Source organism: Nicotiana sylvestris, chromosome 3 (assembly GCF_000393655.2).
Source record: "Nicotiana sylvestris chromosome 3, ASM39365v2, whole genome shotgun sequence".
Classification (NCBI taxonomy): domain Eukaryota; kingdom Viridiplantae; phylum Streptophyta; class Magnoliopsida; order Solanales; family Solanaceae; genus Nicotiana; species Nicotiana sylvestris.
The window spans coordinates 183,019,543-183,039,418 of record NC_091059.1 but is presented as its reverse complement, the minus strand read 5'-3'; the positions used below and the strand labels follow the sequence as shown (position 1 = coordinate 183,039,418).

The 19,876-nt window shown below is 41.8% G+C and overlaps 1 protein-coding gene across 8 annotated transcripts in view; it reads right to left on the bottom strand.

Annotated features, from left to right (window-relative positions):
- Positions 1–18,016, bottom strand: part of LOC104230228 (protein SLOW GREEN 1, chloroplastic) — a 36,559-nt gene extending 18,543 nt beyond the window's left edge. For 3 of the 8 annotated variants that reach the window (XR_711829.2, XR_711830.2, XM_009782971.2), the window contains exons 1-4: positions 16,845–18,010; positions 16,614–16,669; positions 2,118–2,155; positions 1,158–1,251 (exon numbers count right to left, since the gene is read on the bottom strand). Coding sequence is in view for 4 of the 8 variants with exons in the window: in XM_009782971.2 (XP_009781273.1) it covers positions 1,158–1,251; positions 2,118–2,155; positions 16,614–16,669; positions 16,845–17,108 (452 nt within the window). In the remaining 4 variants the exon portion in view is untranslated. Of the gene's footprint in view, positions 1–1,157; positions 1,252–2,078; positions 2,156–16,613; positions 16,670–16,844 lie in introns of those variants that run through there. The other 5 variants (XR_711831.2, XR_711832.2, XM_009782972.2 and 2 more) reach the window with 4 other exon arrangements.
- Between the last annotated feature and the right edge of the window lie 1,860 nt (positions 18,017–19,876).

Genomic DNA, 19,876 nt, shown 5'->3' with positions numbered 1-19,876 from the left:
GAGATAAGATTAGGAATGAGTATATCAGGGACAAGGTGGGCGTGGCTTCGATAGAAGATAAGTTGCGGGAATCGGGGCTGAGATGGTTCAGGCATGTGAAGAGGAGAGACGGTTAAGAGGCGTGAGAGGTTGACAATGACAGGTCAGAGGAGAGGTAGAGGAAGGCCTAAGAAGTACTGGGGTGAGGTGATTACGCAGGACATGGCACTACTTCAGCTTACCGAGGACATGACCCTTAATAGGAGGGTGTGGAGGTCGAGGATTAGGGTTGTGGGTTGACAAGCAGTCTAGAGTTTCGTCTAAGCATCCCAGTAGTATTAGTCCTAGTTTTGTATTTTTAGATGCCTAGCCCCTTGCTATTTCATCTTGTGTCATTATTTCCAGCAAGAATGAATCTATTTTTATAGTGTCGTATTCTTACATATCTGTTGTTGCACGTATTTCATTTGTTCCCATGTCTACTTACCTGGTTGTTGCTACTGTCTGTTTATTGCTTCATTTTCACTTCTTTTGAGCCGAGGGTCTTTCGAAAACAGCCTTTGTACCTTCATTAGGTAGGGGTAACGTCTGCGTACACTTCACCCTCCCCAAACACTACTTGTGGGATTTCACTGGGCTTGTTGTTGTTGTTGTTGTCGTCATCTTACTTGGAATGCAAAGTGGTGGTGACGCCTCTAGTAAGCATGGCCAAGCAGCTCGGAAATTATTTTTGTACTAGGTCATTGTACAAATGATAGCCACTACCAGTACAAGGTGATTAATTGGTCAATAATGCTAAAAGAATCTCTCCTAGTCTATGATTACTTCCAACTTTTTCTTTTTTTGGGGTGGAGGGGTGGGGGTGGGTGAGCGGAGACTCTCTATTTGAATCTCATTTGTGACTGTCCATACAAGATGATAAGATGAAGAATAGGTACGAAGGCTACTGGCATGTCTGTAACATCAATGAGTACACCACGTTCAGCGATGAAACATCATCTCTTTTAGCAGCTTTCGTGCATCATCAAATTTTGGACTCCAATACAATATGAGCGGAAAACTGGCTAAGAAAATTCAGAATGGCAAGTTACTGCAATCATATATCTAAAATTCTTATAAGGAAGATAGCTACTGCAGATAAGCAGTGGGGTAGAAACCATTCTAAATAGTAGTAGCACCTTTTTACTGCTTGCAACCGTTCCTCAAACTGAGGATCTGACACCACACTTTTTGCCTTTCCGACATCATTCATAGAGCTCAAACGAGGTGCTTCTGCACGAAAATGAGCCTTATATGATATATGCAACAAGATCTGTTACTCAGACATCACTTTAAACAAGAGATAACAAAAGAAATCTTTAAGAGACCACTTAGTATGATAACAGAAAAACGTGATCACACATTTTGGATTGGAAATAAGCTTCAGAAGAACATGATCACACATTTTGGATTGGAAATAAACTTCCAAAGCATAACATTTTTAGCCAGAAGTATCAAATTTATACTCCGGAAGAATGTGCAAAGAGGCAATTAAAAGATACGCTAATCATTTTTAAATAATTTTGACAAGTGGAAGGACGATGAAGGAATCAAAAGATAAGTTCGAAAGGGGAAACCACAAAAAAAAATGTTAGAGCGTTGCTAATCCAACTGGCAAGAGAAACATCAGAATAATTGATTGCAGAGTTTATTAACTGTTCAGTATGAGAAAAAATTGGATCCAGCGCTAAACAGTAATCTATTAACACGTTCCAGGTATGGCCAAAGGGTAACGATTCAACCAAGAGTTGGAAACATATTCAGCAGTTGTGAACTCGAGCAATACATCACAATTTAAACCCAAATGATTGTTATTCTTTATATTGTCAGTATTGCAGAACAAAAAAAAATTCCTCGTGCCTTGTTTTATTTTATTTTTTTCAAAAATAAAAGTTGAGGCACGCCTTGTTTTAGGTTTAAAAGTTTCCAATGTATAATATTTGTTTAAAGCTAATATTCTGATGCATCCTATAATTTATACATCTAATTAAACAAAAGTTTTCTATTTCTCTAAATTATTAATCGGTAAACCATAGGTACAAACAAAAAAGATACGCAACTACACACTGCAGAACATGCAAGGTAGGCTGTTTACTAACGATTAAGGAGGTCATCGGACTGTGGAGTGGATGAATTCCTGCAAAAGTAAACAATAGCTTTAGATAATAATTGCAATAAGCTGACTTACAATAGTCTCTCTCTATATATATATGTGTGTGTTGTGTATAATTTGTGTCTTCTTTTTTTTGAGAATGAAATAATGACAAAGAGAAAAGGTTGCTGACTTCAAAGCACTATTTAGATCAACATGTAATTCTAGACAACACCAAGGCACAAGTTCAATAGAACAAATACAAATAATTTCTAAAGCACTAGAAGGAGATGAGATAACTGAAAAAATATGAATCTTCTCCATTATGTCATGGTATCATTCAAATTAAATTAATATCTCTGACATCAAATGACCTTTCTATATCGCCTCTTAGGTTAGGTCTTCACGTACATACTGGTGTACCATCTCTTATTTGCAGATGATACTTTGGTGTTCTGTGATGCATATCACAGATGTTTCTCATACTTGAGGCAGATCCTCATCTGGCTCCAGGTTGTGTTATGCCTCAACATCAACCTCAGAAAATGTGAGATCATACTGGTTGGTAGGGTGGATAATTGGTGCATTACCTACAACCTCCTGGTCTACCTTTGGATGCTTCAAACAGAGATCTGCTCGTGTGGAATCCAGTGATTGAGAGGGTTGAGAAGCGGTTAGCAGGCTGGCGAAAGAGGTACTTGTCCAAATGAGGTACTTTGTACTCATAAAAGGTACTCTGTCTAGCATACCCACTTATTTCATGTTGTTACGCCAGACTCCAAGTTTCAGTTACTGAAACGTTGGAAAGACTTCAGTGGATCTTCCTACGGGATGCAACAGGCGAAACAAGGAAGTTTCCTTTCATCTAGTAAACTGAAATGTTGTTACGACTCTGAAGAAATGGGAGGACTTAGAGTGAAGAATCAAAGGGTCTTCAATAAAGCTCTATTAGGCAAGTGGATTTGGAGGTTTAGGATAGAGGAGAATGCCCTATGGAGGGGGTAATAGCAGAAAATTGTGGGATTATAGAAGGGAGTGGAGAATAGAAACGTCATTACTGTCTGGGTGCGGCTATTAAGTGCATATTCTCTTCCCTAAAACCTTCCATCCTCCTCCATAAACATCCACACTGATACACTCACAATATCATGTCAGATTACTCAAACTTTTGCATCCATGGAAGTCTATTCTCTTTGCATTACAACACTATAGGTGCCATATCCAGTGTGGTGCTTTTTTCCATATATTAGTTTCAGAATATCCAAAGGTGTGAAACCATAATGAGTAGAGGTGTTAAACAGGGACGAGGTAGACCTAAAATTACATGGAAAGAATTTGTCTCAAATGACCTATAATTTCTTGGAAGCAATGCGACTTGGTGGCAGATAGGGCACAATGTGTGTGTGTGTAGGCAACACTAATTAGTTGCATATATGTTTTAAACATGTTATTATGTTTACTTTAGGTCATATGCTTTCTTGGGGGGAGGGGTGGGGCGGGGGGCTTCTTTTAGCCCTGTCATACAGTGTTATCAAAGGCGAAAAGTGCAAAAAAGCTCTAAGGTCTGTTGGGGCTTTAAGTGCAAAGCGAAAATACAACGTGGGTTTAATGAAGAAAGGCACAAATGGAGAAAAACTACAAATATGCATGTATAGTCCAAGACTAATATCTATAAGCATGAATACCAAATATATGGACAAAGAAATTGAAGAAAATTTATAAAGAGAAATATCAATTGTCTAGCGTCGCCTCTTTAGGATTACGCTCGTTGACAAGGAAAAGTTTGCCTTAGAGCCTTGATAATAATTCTGAAGCGCCCCCTAAGCGAGGTGAAGCGCTCAACATGTTTTGAGCCTCGCTTCAAAGCTTAAGCGCGCCTTTGATAACACTGCTGTCATAGATTTTTATGCAAGTAGAAGATCTAGAGAACTCTTAGCACTTTTTATTATTTATTATTTTGTATAAAGTTGGCCCGAGATGAATTTAAATGGAGAAATGGTAGATACCTATAACTGACTGCAACTTGTTTAAGACAAGCATAGTTGTTGTTCTAGTTGTTTTGATAAGTAATGATCAGGTGCATGTCAAATCCCTTTCCTTTTACCATTTTTTCCATTATTTGACATGCAAGGAAATTTTATTAAAGAGGAACCCATATATGGAAGAAGAGTAGACTCCTAAACCAAAGGACTTACTATATCCGAAGAAACATCGCCCTCCAACCTCGTTGCAGATAAAGCAACATCATGAAAAAGACCTAGTGCTTTACATGCAGAGAAGATTATCACACATATTGAACCGAGAAACAAATCTTTCAATGTCCTCGTGTTACTCTCCATCCAAATACATCATACAACAGTAGTCAGTAAGTGAAGCTCATTTCAGAAAATTTCACCAAACTTTTGGACAAAAGTTCCAATGTTTGACCATTAAAAACTCGCTTAGTAAGAAAGACGAGTCATCATACATCTCAACTGAATTTAGTCCTCTGGCAAAAGTGCAAAGCAGAAATAATTGACTTTGGACCTCACTGTTCTTCTTGCATATGATGCATGAATCTGAAAATATAGATTTAAAAGGTTTTCTCTGTTGTAACAGGTTGGTGTTGTAAGGTCTCCCAAGTTACTTAATTTTAGACGGAACTTCACTTTCAAGGAAAAAGATACCAAAGGAAAGCTCGTGAGTGGTTGCATATAAGTGAGCTAGGAGAAAAGGATTTACGAGTGAAAAACGTAGAGGAATCTATCCATCTCTGAGTATCTGAAATCTGGAAAGAATGATGTTACTGATAAGAGAAGCTAATAGAGTTGTGAGATTATTTGATAATCTATCATTCAAATAGCGGAAAAAGTGGAAGTTCCAAGAAAGAGAATTATCTCCCAGTGTCACAATGATGATATCGTTTGTGGAGAGCAAAAGCAATAAAGTCTTATCCCAAATTGAGTCAACGTCCCATTACCAACTTTTCAAGAATCAAGAACGATATACGAAGGAAAACCCTGCAAAGTGGATTTCCACGGACACGAAACCCATCCCATTTGTCTTTTAACAAATTGGAGGAATGCACTCCTTAGAACCATTTCATACATATTTTTTTAGCTTGATTTTTGTTGTTATATAAAGAAACACCAACTATTGCCATATTTCTTGATCATTCATCAGCTTAATATTGCAAGAGTCGCTAAAAACGAAATAATTCAGCAAGATACAACTGTTAAACCATTTGCAGTGAATCAGCATATTTTGCATACCACTTACAAGTTGCCCCGAGAACCTGTGACGACCCGGCCAGTCGTCTCATGAGTTACCGCTCCGTTTTCCCTATTTCTGCTTCTTTATGCTTCGTTATCCGTTTTTTGTAGTATCGGGTTGGTCGGATCGAATCCGGAATGATTTTGGTAAGGTTTGAGACACTTAGTTTCTTTAGAGTGATTTTAAGTCGGAAAAGTCAACCGGAAGTTGATGTATGTTTTAGAGGGCTCGGATGTGAGTTCCGATGGTTCGGTTAGCTTCGGGAGGTGATTTGTGGCTTAGGAGAGCGATCGGAATGAATTTTGGAGGTCCGTAGTAGATTTAGGCTTGAATTGGCGAAGTTGATATTTTGGCGATTTCCGGTTGACAGGTGATATTTTGATATAGGGGTCGGAATGGAATTCCGAGAGTTGCAGTAGCTTCGTTATGTCATTTGGGATGTGTGTGCAAAATTTCAGGTCATTCGGACGTGGTTTGGTTCGATTTTTGATCAAAAGCGTATTTCGGAAGATTTTAGAAATTTAGGCTTGAATCCGATGTGTTTTGAGTGATTTGATGTTGTTTGAGGTGTTTTGATGATTGGAACAAGTTTGAATAAGGTTTTAGGATATGTTGGTGCCTTTGGTTGAGGTCCCGAGGGCCTCAGGTGAGTTCCGGATGGTCAATCGGATCATTTGAAGTTGGAAAAGATTGCAGAAAATACTTTTCAGCTATTGCAGGGATTTTACCCTTCGCATTCGCGAAGAGGCAGTTGAGGAAGGCAAGAATTAAGCCTTCGCGTTCGCGGAGGGCTGGCAAGTGGTGCATCGCGTTCGCGAGAAGGTCTTCGCGATCGCGTAGAGGAAATTGGGTCAGATGGGTTCGAGGTCCAGTGTTCATCGCGTTCGCGTATGAGTGCGCGCGCTCGCGAAGGTTAAAGTGGACGAAGCATCGCGTTCGCGATGGTCATTACGCGTTCGCATAGAGGAAAAGTTGGTCAACGCGAGTTTGTGCTTCGCGAACGCGTGGGTTTGACCGCGTTCGCGAAGAAGGAAATATAGGTCTGGGCAGGATGTTTTTAAGTCGTCTTCTTCGCGATTTTGGGGCTTATTTCACCCATAGTTGCTCGTTTTTGGAGATTTTTGAAGGAAATTGAAGAGGGATTCAAGGGAAATCGTTGGGAGGTAAGATTCTTGGACTAAAAACTCGATTATTATGTGAATTCCACCTAGAAAATCATGAAAGCTAAGCCTAAAATTGAAGAACTAGGGCTTGAGAAATTGGACTTTTGATTGGGGATTTGGAGGACCATTTGGGGTCGGATTTGAGAACTTTTGATATGTATGAACTCGTGGGGAGATAAGGAATCTAATGATGTGAAAATTTCTGAGTTTTGAGAAGTGGGCCCGGGGCTCGGGTTTTGCTAATTTCGGGATTTGTGCCCTTTATTGATTGTTTTCGCTTGGGCTTTGTTCCCTTGGCATATTTTGACGTCCTCATTTTGATTTTGGATAGATTCGACGCGTGGAGGTCGATTCGAGGGGCAAAGCCTAAAATGATGTTCTGAGGGTTTGAAACCCCGGATTGCACATCGTAGTGCTATATTGAGGTGAGACACACGCTTGATGGCGAGCGTGAGGTCATGCACTTGGCGATTGTGACTCGGTACTTCCCGATTGATGATTTTACCGCGTATTTGATTGAAAACTATTTGCTATCATCATTAATTGGGTTGAATGCCATATTTGGGCCTAGAGCCAACTCTTTGAACCCTTCGGGGCTATTTATTGATTTTCCTCACTGTTTTGACTTATTACTTGAGCTAAGTCATGTTATTTCCCACTGTTTTCATACTCAGCCATGTTTACTCAGTTTTAAGATTTAAATGATATTTTAAATGATGTTTGGACTGAGAAACACCGTTTTACTATTGCCCGAGAGGCTTCTGATGATTTTTGACTGAGTAAGGCCGAGGGCCTATATTGTGAGGAAACACTGATACTGATTTAAGGCCGAGGGCCTGAGATATATATACGCCACGAGGTGGCTTGATTGATATGAGGCCGAGGGCCTAGATTTGATGCTACGAGATGACTTGTTATTGCGCTTGGGCCGTAAGGGGCCCCTCTAGGAGTCTTTACACCCCAGTGAGCGCAGGTACCCATTGTGATGTGAGATTGAGCACGAGGAGCTGGTACTATTATGGGATGTTGCCCGAGGGGCAGATTTTGCTGATACTGTGCCCGAGGGGCGAACTTCTATTTGTTTACTTTATCTTAATTATCTGTCAATTACCTGTTTACTGGTTGAAAGAGGATTTTACTTGATTTTACTGTTTTTAAGTGATTTTACTGCTTCATTATAGAATGTCTTGTGCCTTACGTATGAATTTACTTTCAGTCGTTATTTACATTTGTTACTCACTGAGTTGGCGTACTCACTTTACTCCCTGCACCCATGTGTGCAGATTCAGGCGTTGTTGGTTCCGCTCCGGAGTGCTGATTTCCTCCAGTTCCAGGCGGACCATTCGGAGATTACGAGGTAGTTGTTGACGTCCGCGACTCCGTGTCTCTACTCCTCTAGCACTTTTGTTCCTTTTCAAACATTTGTAGTAGTTCATGACTTTAGCAGACTTGTATTATGGCTCATAGATGCTCGTGACTTGTGACACCCTGGTTAGGGTTGTGTTGGGTTGTACTTCCGCACTTTATTGGCATTATTCGCTACTTAGTATTGCTATATCATGTTCTAGATTGCTTTTACGTTATTTAACTGTTTAAAAAGTGAATTGGGTTTAATTGGCTGGCCTTGTCTTCACGAGAGGCGTCATCACGACTGGGTTCGGGTTAGGGTCGTGACAAGTTGGTACCAGAGCCTAGGTTACATAGGTGTCACGAGTCATGAGCAGGTTTAGTAGAGTCTCGCGGATCGGTATGGAGACGTCTGTATTTATCCTCGAGAGACTGCAGAACCTTTAGGAAAAAGCTTCATATTCTTGAAATTCTTGTCGTGCGAACTTGTTGATCCGAGTACTGAACTTCTGTTATTCTATTCTCTCACAGATGGTGAGGACACGCGCTACCAGACAGGGTGAACGAGCACCAGTGCCACCTGTTGTGGCCACCAGAGGCCGTGGATGCGGTCGTGGTAGAGGCAGAGTAACGAGGGCAGCAACTGTGTATCCATCAGCTGCCCCAGCTCAGGATCAGGCTCCAGCTATGGATGCTCCAACAGCACCAGCTTAGGCACCAGCTGTGCGCATCGTGATTCCGGGTCTTCAGGAGGCCTTGGCACAGATCTTATCAGTTTGCACTGGCCTGGCTCAGGTGGTTTCAGCCACTACAGCCGCAGCTATTTCACAGGCCGGGGGAGGCAATCAGACTTCTGCCGCTCGCACACCTGAACAGGTTGTGCAGGGACTTCAGACGCCGGTGGCACCTCCAGCCCAGCCGGATGCACCAGCTCAGGAGTTTGTGGTACCAGTTATGTCGGATGATGAGCAGTGTCGACTTGAGAGGTTTGGTAGACTCCAGCCTCCGACATTCAGCGGTGCAGAGGGCGAGGATACCCAGGGGTTCTTGGATAAGTGCCAACGGATGCTTCGTACAGCAGGGATTCTTGAGACTAGTGGTGTGACATTTACTACCTTTTAGTTTTCTGGGGCTGCCTTCACTTGGTGGGAGGCGTATGAGAGGCGTAGGCCTGTTGGTGCAGCGCCCCTTACATGGCAGCAGTTCTCCATTCTCTTCCTGGAGAAGTATGTGCCGCAGCCCCGCAGAGAGGAGCTGCGTAGGCAGTTTGAGTGGTTGCGACAAGGGATATGACTGTGTCACAGTATGAGTTGAAGTTTTCTGAGTTGGCTCGTCATGCCATCTGGTTGGTTCCGACAGATCGAGAGAGGATCAGGAGGTTTGTTGATGGTCTTACTTATCATCTCCGTATTCTTATGACCAGGGAAAGGGTGACTGGTGCTACCTTCGAGGAGGTTGTGGATATCGCCCGTGAGATTGAGACGATTCGTTGTCAGGAGCGAGAGGAGAGGGAGGCCAAGAGGCCTCGAGGATCTGGCAGCTATAGTGGCGCTCCTTCGAGGGGCCAATTTCAGCACAGCAAAGGTCGTTCATTCAGTCCTGCTCAGTCCGCTCGCCCAGGTTATCGTGGGGCATCTTTGGGTCATGGTTATCATGGATCTCAACAGGGCCAGTCATCACTTAGCGCCCTTCCAGCTCAGAGTTCGACCCGTGCTCCATCAGTTCAAGGCTCTTCTATGTCGAGTGCATCTGCTAGTCACTCCGGTGCGAGGGGTTCCCTTCAGTCCCCTTCTCCAGCACCTAGTAGTTGTTTTGAGTGTGGTGAGATGGGTCACATGTGAAGGTAGTGTCCTCATCATGTTGCTAGTTCGTCCCAGCATAGGGGTCAGTCATCGGCTTCAGTGCCAGTTTCTTCACCACCACCCGCTCAGCTAGCTAGGGGTGGGGGTCAGTCAGCTAGAGGCCGTTCCAGAGGGGGAGGTCGATCAGGGGGCGGTTAGGCCCGTTTCTATGCACTCCTAGGCAGACCCAATGCTACTGCTTCAGACGCTGTCATTACAGGTATTGTTTCAGTCTGCCACAGAGATGCTTCTGTATTATTTGATCCCGGTTCCACCTTTTCTTATGTGTCATCATACTTTGCTCATTATTTGGGTACGTCCCGTGAGTTTCTTGCTTTGCCTGTTCATGTATCTACCCCAGTAGGCGATACTGTTGTTGTAGACTTGTAGACCGTGTGTACCGGTCGTGTGTGGTAATTATTGGGCGTCTGGAGACCCGAGTGGATCTATTGCTATTGAGCATGGTGGATTTTGATGTCATTTTGGGCATGGATTGGTTATCTCCGTGTCGTGCTATTCTGGACTGTCATGCTAAGACAGTCACATTGGCTATGCCGGGTGTGCCACGGATCGAGTGGCGAGGTGTGACTGATTATGTTCCTAGTAGAGTGGTCTCTTTCTTGAAGGCCCAGCGTATGGTTGGGAAGGGTTGCCTTTCATATCTAGCGTTTGTGAAGGATGTCGGAGCTGACGCTCCCAGTATTGATTCTGTTCCAATTGTGAGGGATTTTCCCGATGTGTTTCCTGCAGACCTGCCGGGCATGTCACCGGACAGGGATATTGATTTTGGTATTGACCTGGTGTCGGGCACTCAGTATTCCGCCGTATCGTATGGCACCAGCGAAGTTGAAGGAATTGAAAGAACAGCTTCAGGAACTCCTTGATAAAAGGTTCATTCGGCCTAGTGTGTCACCTTAGGGTGCGCCGGTTCTGTTTGTGAAGAAGAAGGATGGAACCATGAGAATGTGCATTGATTATAGACAATTGAACAAGGTAACAATTAAGAATAAATATCCTTTCCCTCGTATTGATGATTTATTTGACCAGCTTCAGGGAGCGAGGGTGTTCTCCAAGATTGATCTTCGTTCAGGTTATCACCAGTTGAAGATCAGGGATTCAGATATTCTTAAGACGGCTTTCAGGACCTGATATGGTCATTATGAATTCTTGGTGATGTCTTTTGGGCTGACCAATGCCCCAGCAACGTTCATGCATTTGATGAACAATTGAGAGTTGTGTTGCAGAGATTGAGGGAGGAGAAGCTGTATGCAAAGTTCTCCCAGTGTAAGTTTTGGCTCAGTTCAGTGGCTTTCTTGGGGCACGTGGTGTCCAACGAGGGTATTCAGGTTGATTCGAAGAAGATATAGGCGGTTCAGAGTTGGCCCAGACCGTCCTCAGCCACAGAGATTCGCAGCTTTCTTGGTTTGGCAGGCTATTATCGACGGTTTGTTCAGGGATTCTGATCTATCGCATCGCCCTTTACCAAGTTGACTCAGAAGGGTATTTCATTTGTATGGTCGGACGAATGTGAGGAGAGCTTTCAGAAGCTCAAGACAGCTTTGACCACAACTCCAGTGTTGGTTTTACCATCAGCTTCAGGTTCATATACCGTGTATTGTGATGTTTCGAGAGTTGGGATTGGTTGTGTATTGATGCAGGATGGTAGAGTTATTGCTTATGCTTCTCGTCAGTTGAAGCCCCATGAGAACTACCCCGTTCACGATTTGGAGTTAGCTGCCATAGTTCACGTGTTGAAGATTTGGAGGCATTACTTGTATGCCGTATCTTGTGAGGTGTTCACTGATCATCGCAGTCTTCAGCATTTGTTCAAGCAAAATGATCTTAATTTGAGGCAGCGGAGATGGTTGGAGTTGCTTAAGGATTATGATATCACTATATTGTACCATCCGGGAAAGGCCAATGTGGTGGCCGATGCTTTGAGCCGAAAGACAGTGAGTATGGGGAGTTTGGCATATATTCCAGTTGGGGAGAGACCTCTTGCGGTTGATGTTCAGGCCTTGGCCAATCGGTTCGTGAGGTTAGATATTTCGGAGCCCAATCGGGTATTGGCTTGTGTGGTATCTCGGTCTTCCTTATATGATCGCATCAGAGAGCGCCAGTATGATGATCCGTATTTGCTTGTCCATAGGGACAGAGTCCAGCATGATGATGCCATAGATGTGACCACTGGTGATGATAGAGTGTTGAGGATGCAGGGCCGAATTTGTGTGCCCAATGTGGACGGGCTTCGGGAGTTGATTCTGGAGGGGGCTCATAGCTCGCGGTATTCCATTCATCCGGGTGCCGCGAAGATGTATCAGGATTTGAGGCAACACTACTGGTGGAGAAGAATGAAGAAAGATATTGTGGGATTTGTAGCTCGGTGTCTCAATTGTCAGCAGGTGAAATATGAGCATCAGAGACCGGGTGGCTTGCTACAGCAGATGGATATTCTTGAGTGGAAGTGGGAGAGGATCCCTATGGACTTTGTTGTTGGACTTCCACGGACTTTGAGAAAGTTCGATGCTATTTGGGTGATTGTGGATCGGCTGACCAAGTTCGCGCACTTCATTCCTGTGTGTACTACCTATTCTTCAGAGCGGTTGACAGAGATCTATATCCGGGAGATTGTTCGTTTGCATGGTGCCCCAGTTTCCATCATTTCAGATAGAGGCACTCAGTTTACATCGAAGTTTTGGAGGTCTGTGCAGCGAGAGTTGGGTACTCAGGTTGAGTTGAGCACAGCTTTTCACCCTCAGACGGACGGGCAATCCGAGCGCACTATTCAGATATTGGAGGACATGTTGCGTGCTTGTGTTATTGATTTCGGAGGATCATGAGATCAGTTTCTACCGCTTGCTGAGTTTGCTTATAACAACAGCTACCAGTCAAGTATTCAGATGGCTTCATATGAGGCTTCGTATGGGAGGCGGTATAGATCTCCAGTTGGTTGGTTCGAGCCCGGTGAGGCTAGGCTATTGGGGACAGATTTGGTGCAGGATGCTTTGGAGAAGGTGAAAGTGATTCAAGAGAGGCTTCGTATAGGGCAATCGAGGCAAAAGAGTTATGCTGACAGAAAGGTTCGAGATGTGTCTTACATGGTGGGCGAGAAGGTTCTACTGAAGGTTTCACCCATGAAGGGTGTTATGAGATTTGGGAAGAAAGGGAAATTGAGTTCGCGGTGGCTTATGAGCTTGCTTTGCCACCAGCTTGTCGAGTGTGCATCCGGTATTTCATGTTTCTATGCTCCGGAAGTATATTGGGGATACGTCTCATGTTTTGGATTTCAGCACAGTTCAGTTGGATGATGATTTGACCTATGATGTGGATCCAGTAGCTATTTTGGGTCGTCAGGTTCGAAAGTTGAGGTTAAAGGATATAGCTTCAGTGAAAGTGCAGTGGAGAGGTCGGCCCGTGGAGGAGGCTACTTGGGAGACCGAGCGGGAGATGCGGAGCAGATATCCTCACCAGTTTAAGGCTTCAGGTATGTTTCTTGACTCGTTCGAGGACGAACGTTTGTTTAAGTTGGGGAGGATGTGACGACCCGGCCAGTCGTATCATGAGTTACCGCTCCGTTTTCCCTATTTCTACTTCTTTATGCTTTGTTATCCGTGTTTTGTGGTATCGGGTTGGTCGGATCGAATCCGAAATGATTTTGGTAAGGTTTGAGACACTTAGTCTCTTTAGAGTGAGCTTAAGTTGGAAAAGTCAACTAGATGTTGACTTATGTGTTAGAGGGCTCGGATGTGAGTTACGATGGTTCGCTTAGCTTCGGGAGGTGATTTGTAGCTTAGGAGCGCGATCGGAATGAATTTTAGAGGTCCGTAGTAGATTTAAGCTTGAATTGGCGAAGTTGAAATTTTGGCGATTTCCAGTTGATAGGCGAGATTTTGATATAGGGGTCGGAATGGAATTCCGAGAGTTGCAGTAGCTTCGTTATGTCATTTGGGATGTGTGTGCAAAATTTCAGATCATTCGGACGTGGTTTGGTTGGGTTTTTGATCAAAAGCGTGTTTCGGAAGATTTTAGAAATTTAGGCTTGAATCCGATGTGTTTTGGGTGATTTGATGTTGTTTGAGGTGTTTTGATGATTGGAACAAGTTTGAATAAGGTTTTAGGATATGTTGGTGCCTTTGGTTGAGGTCCCAGAGGCCTCGGGTGAGTTCCGGGTGGTCAATCGGATCATTTGAAGTTGGAAAAGATTGCAGAAAATGTTGTTCAGCTGTTGCAGGGATTTTACCCTTCGCGTTTGCGAGTGGAGCCTCACGTTCGCGAAGAGGCAGTTGAGGAAGGCAAGAATTAAGCCTTCGCGTTCGCGAGAAGGGCTTCGCGTTCGCGGAGGGCTGGCAAGTGGTGCATCGCGTTCGCGAGAAGGTCTTCGCGATCGCGTAGAGGAAATTGGGTCAGATGGGTTCGAGGTCCAGTGTTCATTGCGTTCGCGTATGAGTGAGCGCGTTCGCGGAGGTTAAGGTGGACGAAGCATCGCGTTCGCGATGGTCATTACGCGTTCGCATAGAAGAAAAGTTGGTCAACGCGAGTTTGTGCTTCGAGAACGCGTGGGTTTGACCGCGTTCGCGAAGAAGGAAATATAGGCTTGGGCAGAATGTTTTTAAGTCATCTTGTTCGCGATTTTGGGGCTTATTTCACCCATAGCTGCTCGTTTTTGGAGATTTTTGAAGGAAATTGAAGAGGGATTCAAGGGGAATCGTTGGGAGGTAAGATTCTTGGACTAAAAACTCGATTATTATGTGAATTTCACCTAGAAAATCATGAAAGCTAAGCTTAAAATTGAAGAACTAGGGCTTGAGAAATTGGACTTTTGATTAGGGATTTGGAGGACCATTTGGGGTCGGATTTAAGAACTTTTGATATGTATGAACTCGTATGTGAAAATTTTTGAGTTTCGAGAAGTGGGTCAGGGGCTCGGGTTTTGCTAATTTCGGGATTTGTGCCCTTTATTGATTGTTTTCGCTTGGGCTTTGTTCCCTTAGCATATTTTGACGTCCTCATTCTAATTTTGGATAGATTCGACGCGCGTGGAGGCCGATTCGAGGGGCAAAGGCGTCGCGAGCTAGAGATTTAGCCGGTTCGAGGTGAGTAATGATTGTAAATGATGTTCTGAGGGTTTGAAACCCCGGATTGCACATCGTAGTGCTATATTGAGGTGAGACACACGCTTGATGGCGAGCGTGAGGCCGTGCACTATTGGGGATTGTGACTCGGTCCGTCCCGATTGATGATTTTACCGCGTATTTGATTGAAAACTATTTGCTATCATCATTATTTGGGCTGAATGCCATATTTGGGCCTAGAGCCAACCACTCGAGGCTAATTGATTTTCCTCACTGTTTTGACTTATTGCTTGAGCTCAGTCATGTTATTTCTCACTGTTTTCATACTCAGCCATGTTTACTCAGTTTTATGACTTAAATGATATTTTAAATGATGTTTGGACTGAGAAACACCGTTTTACTATTGCCCGAGAGGCTTGTGATGATTTTTGACTGAGTAAGGCCGAGGGCCTCTATTGTGAGGAAACACTGATACTGATTTAGGGCCTGAGATATATATACGTCACGAGGTGGCTTGATTTATATGAGGCCGAGGGCCTAGATTTGATGTCACGAGATGGCTTGTTATTACGCTTGGGCCGTAAGGGGCCCCTCCAGGAGTCTGTACACCCCCAGTGAGCGCGGGTACCCATTGTGATGTGAGATTGAGCCCGAGGGGCCGGTATTGTTCTGAGATTGAGCCCGAGGGGCTGGTACTGTTCCGAGATGTTGCCCGAGGGGCGGATTTTGCTGATACTGTGCCCGATGGGCGAACTTTTATTTATTTACTTTATTTTAATTATCTGTCAATTACCTGTTTACTGGTTGAAAGAGGATTTTACTTGATTTTACTGGTTTTACTATTTTTAAGTGATTTTACTGCTTCATTATAGAATGCCTTGTGCCTTACGTGTGTTCTTACTTTCAGTCGTTATTTACATTTGTTACTCACTGAGTTGGAGTACTCACTTTACTCCCTGCACCCATGTGTGCAGATTCAGGCGTTGCTGGTTCCGCTCCAGAGTGCTGATTTCCTCCAGTTTCAGGCGGGTCTTTCGGAGATTACGAGGTAGTTGTTGACGTCCGCAGCCTCGTGTCTCTACTCCTCTAGCACTTTTGTTCCTTTTCAAACATTTGTAGTAGTTCACGACTTTAGCAGACTTGTATGATGGCTCATAGATGCTCGTGACTTGTGACACCCGGGTTAGGGCTGTGTTGGGTTGTACTTCCGCACTTTATTGTCATTATTCGCTACTTAGTATTGTTATATCATGTTCTAGATTGCTTTTATATTATTTAACTGTTTAAAAAGTGAATTGAGTTTAATTGACTGGCCTTGCTTTCATGAGAGGCGTCATCACGACCGGGTTCGGGATTAGAGTCGTGACAGAACCATTGGAAAATATGAACTAAGAACACCACAGATGAAGAATAAGAACACGTTAAAAATGCTTTCCTAAAAGCGATATTAGCTCCCTCTCCTTCGCAAGATTGCGATGGGATTAATGCAAATAGCTTTATCCGGAAAAAAAAAAGATATGACAATCATTTGAATTTCTGCACTACGCAAATGGTGGAGAAATTCTTCTCAGGAAAGCAAGAAATACCAACTTGATTCACGTGTAGAACTTTAGACAAGGAGGAGAGTTTTGGAGGAAAGTTGTAAAAGAAGAAATATTTACTGCAAAAGTTAGAATACTTTCGAAAGGACCAAATTGTATTTAAATAGACAATAGTCGCTATTGGTGGCTACAAAGTTATGAAAGGATTGAATTTTTTTAAAAAATTATTAATTAAATGTAAACAATATATAACAAAAAGTTCCACAGAGGAAGAAAGAGAAGAGCACCTTTGCGGACGTACTATGCCCTTGGCCTGCCTTCTGGCAGTTGCAGAATTCTTTCCCTAAATTTAAGTAGCAGCAACCGTTTAGCATTAGATCCAAATTCAGGGATAACAGTTCAGCACTAGATTCAAATTATGGTTACAAAATCAAAAGGGTGACATCAATTGGGTCTGAAAAGAGAGATGAAATGTCAATGCATTGCAGAAGATAGAAACGAAAGATGATAAGCAAGACCTTGTTAGTGTTGCCGTCATTCGGACCACCGAAACCACGGCGTGAAGTTGAATCGGTAGAGCAGCATACACAATTCAGAATCCCATACTTGGAATTGGTAGTGTGCTCAAAATGATGATGATTGCTCCGGTTTATACCAGAAGGGAAAGAGAATGTTTTTCGAGTACATATACTGCAAGCGTCGGGCTGAAAGCGAGACCTAGAAGGAGCAAACAACAGTTGCGGCTGCCAAAGAATAGTAAAGTGAGTCGTTGCAACGGCCATGAGATAAGGTTTGCCGTTCGTTGCCTACAATTCCCGGCCGCTACAAATCTTCCTCGTGCAGCCGTCAATTGTTTGAAGCAAATGCAGAAAGTCAAAAAGTCAAGTATGTTTGTTTTACTTCAAAAATAGCCACTTTTAACCTCAAGTATTAGAGTTTAACCGATATTTCAAAAGTTACTAGTAAAGTAGTATTTATAGCCCGTTTGGCCAAGCCTCAAAAATCAGCTTATTTTGAGAAGTGTTTTTTTTCAAAAGTGTTTTTCTCAAAAGTACTTTTGGTGAGAAGTTGTTTGTGTTTGGCTAATTAGTTTGAAAAACACTTCTGAGCAGCAATGAGTATTTGGCCAAGCTTTAAAAAACTGCTTCTAAGTGTATTTTTCTCAAAAGTGCTTCTCAAAAAAGTGTTTTAGGACAGAAGCTACTTTTTTCTGCTTCTCCAAAACTGCTTCTGCTTCTCCTTAAAAGCACTTTTTTTCCTTCCAAAAGCTTGGTCAAACACCTTAATTTTTGGCTAAAAGTGTTTTTGGCCAAACAGGCTATTAGTCACTCTTCTAATACGAAAAATATTTGAACAAAAATACCCCTGCTAAAATACGAAAAACCTCCAGAAACAACTGTTAGACTTTGAACATTTTCTAAATTCCTGGATTATAGTTTAAATTTTTTATGTGAAATCTCAGTATTGTATACTGGAATTCGAAACTTTTAAGAGTGAAACTCTAAGAACGACTATTGAAATTTAAATATTTATTTGATCAAACCCCATAATTTGTTCATGAAACTCCAATATAGTGGGCTGAAGCTTCAAATTTAGACAAGTAAAATTACAACATATTGTAATGGAGTTTGTGTGGCTCAAGTGAAGCTTACGTTGGGGTTTTACTTGTTAAAGTTTCGAACCCCAATATTAGGGAATTTCAAAGGAATTTTTGCGTACCTATATACTATTGGAAATTTTATTACCTTCCCTACTCAAATTTCAATTTAATTACCTTCTATATATAAATTTACCAATTATATACACTTTAGGAATTAAATGAGTATCTCTTTATATTAGAAATCAATTATTTCTCATCCTTGTTCTCTCTCCCTCATGCTCTCTCTCTCTCTCTCATATATATATATATATATATATATATATATATATATATATATATATATATATATATCAATCCCTAATTTCAGTAGTATAGAGCAAAGTAAAAGAGAGCAGCAATTTCACCGTTTACAGTCATTAAAAAATTTTGAAGCTTTGAATTCGAATTTGCGTTTTCAAAAAACATTATTTGTTTGAATTGAGTGTCGTTGCAAACAATTGGGAATTCTCTCTACGTCTCTCTCTATATCTCAACCCCTAATTTCAGTAATGTAAAACAAAGAAAAAGAAAGCAGCAATTCCACCATTGACAACCATTAAAAAGCTTTGAAGCTTTAAATTCGAATTTGGGTTTTCAAAAATCATTATTTGTTTGTATTGGGTGTTATTGCAAACAATTGGGAATATTGTTTGGAGTTTATATCTCAATTTTGAGGGTGTTTTGGTGAAGATTTGATTTGGTTTTGGCTGAATTTCAGATTGAAACTCGAAGAAGAAGACATGACATACATTATACTGCAGAAATTGTAGTAAAGTTGTAGAAAAATTATATTTTGTTGTTTATATATATATATATTTTTATTTAAATATTATATGAAAGTTGAACAGTATTATATAAAAATTATATTTAAATTGTATGTTATTGTAGTTGTATTTAACTAGGTAGAAATAATGTGTGGAAATTGTAGATAAATTGTATAATATATAATTAGTTGTATGAAATTTGTTTTTACTATGTTAAATCAGATACAAAATATGCAAAAGGCATACTGTATAAATTTTGTAAAATTTGTATTTAAGTTGTATGTTATTTTAGTTGTATTTAACTAGATAGTGTACGAAAAAATTCCCATGAATAAATTGTGTGCATATAAACGAATTCATAATATGTTAACAAACTGACAACATGCCGCTATTAACGAGAAGTGATGCATTCCAAGCACATAAAATGTATAACAATGTGCAGTTAAATGGGAAGCCTGTTAAGATTGAAATAGCTGGTTTCAACCCAAAAGTTGTCAGCTTGTGTAAATGTAGTTGGCAGCGTGAAGTGGATGAGGACAGGCGTATGTCAATCGATTAACCATCTTTTTCTTTGATTGAGAATTTTGTTTGTTTCATGTATGTGTATGTTTGAATGCTTACTATGATCTTATATGCTTAACTTTCTGTATTCTTTTTGTCTTACCAAGTCGCATGCGGTAGATGTATTATGATCGAAATTGTGCCTAATAGATTCTAGAGTCTGCTCCAATTGAATTGCTCTATTTCAGGCTAGAATTCTAAAGATGGATTGGCATCTATTTCAATCTCTGTTTTGCTTTGTTGATAGGAATGGGAAGTTATTTGTTGAATCAAGAAAATAAAAAAGAAACTTGTGATCACTTGATTTACGAGTAAATTCTGTGTTCCAAGGCCTTAGAAGCCTCCTTTTTCCTTATCTCGATTTGCGTACGCGGTTCAGGTGTATATCCGGAACGTTTTTATGTGGAAATGTGATGAAAATGTTAATTTGGCCTTTAAAATTGAATTTAAGTTGACTTGGGTCAATATTTTGGGTAAACGAACCTGGACTTATGATTTGACGATCTTGGAGGGTCCGTAGGAAAATATGGGACTTGTGTGTATGCCCGGAATCAAATTCCGAGGTCCCAAGCCCGAGAAATGAATT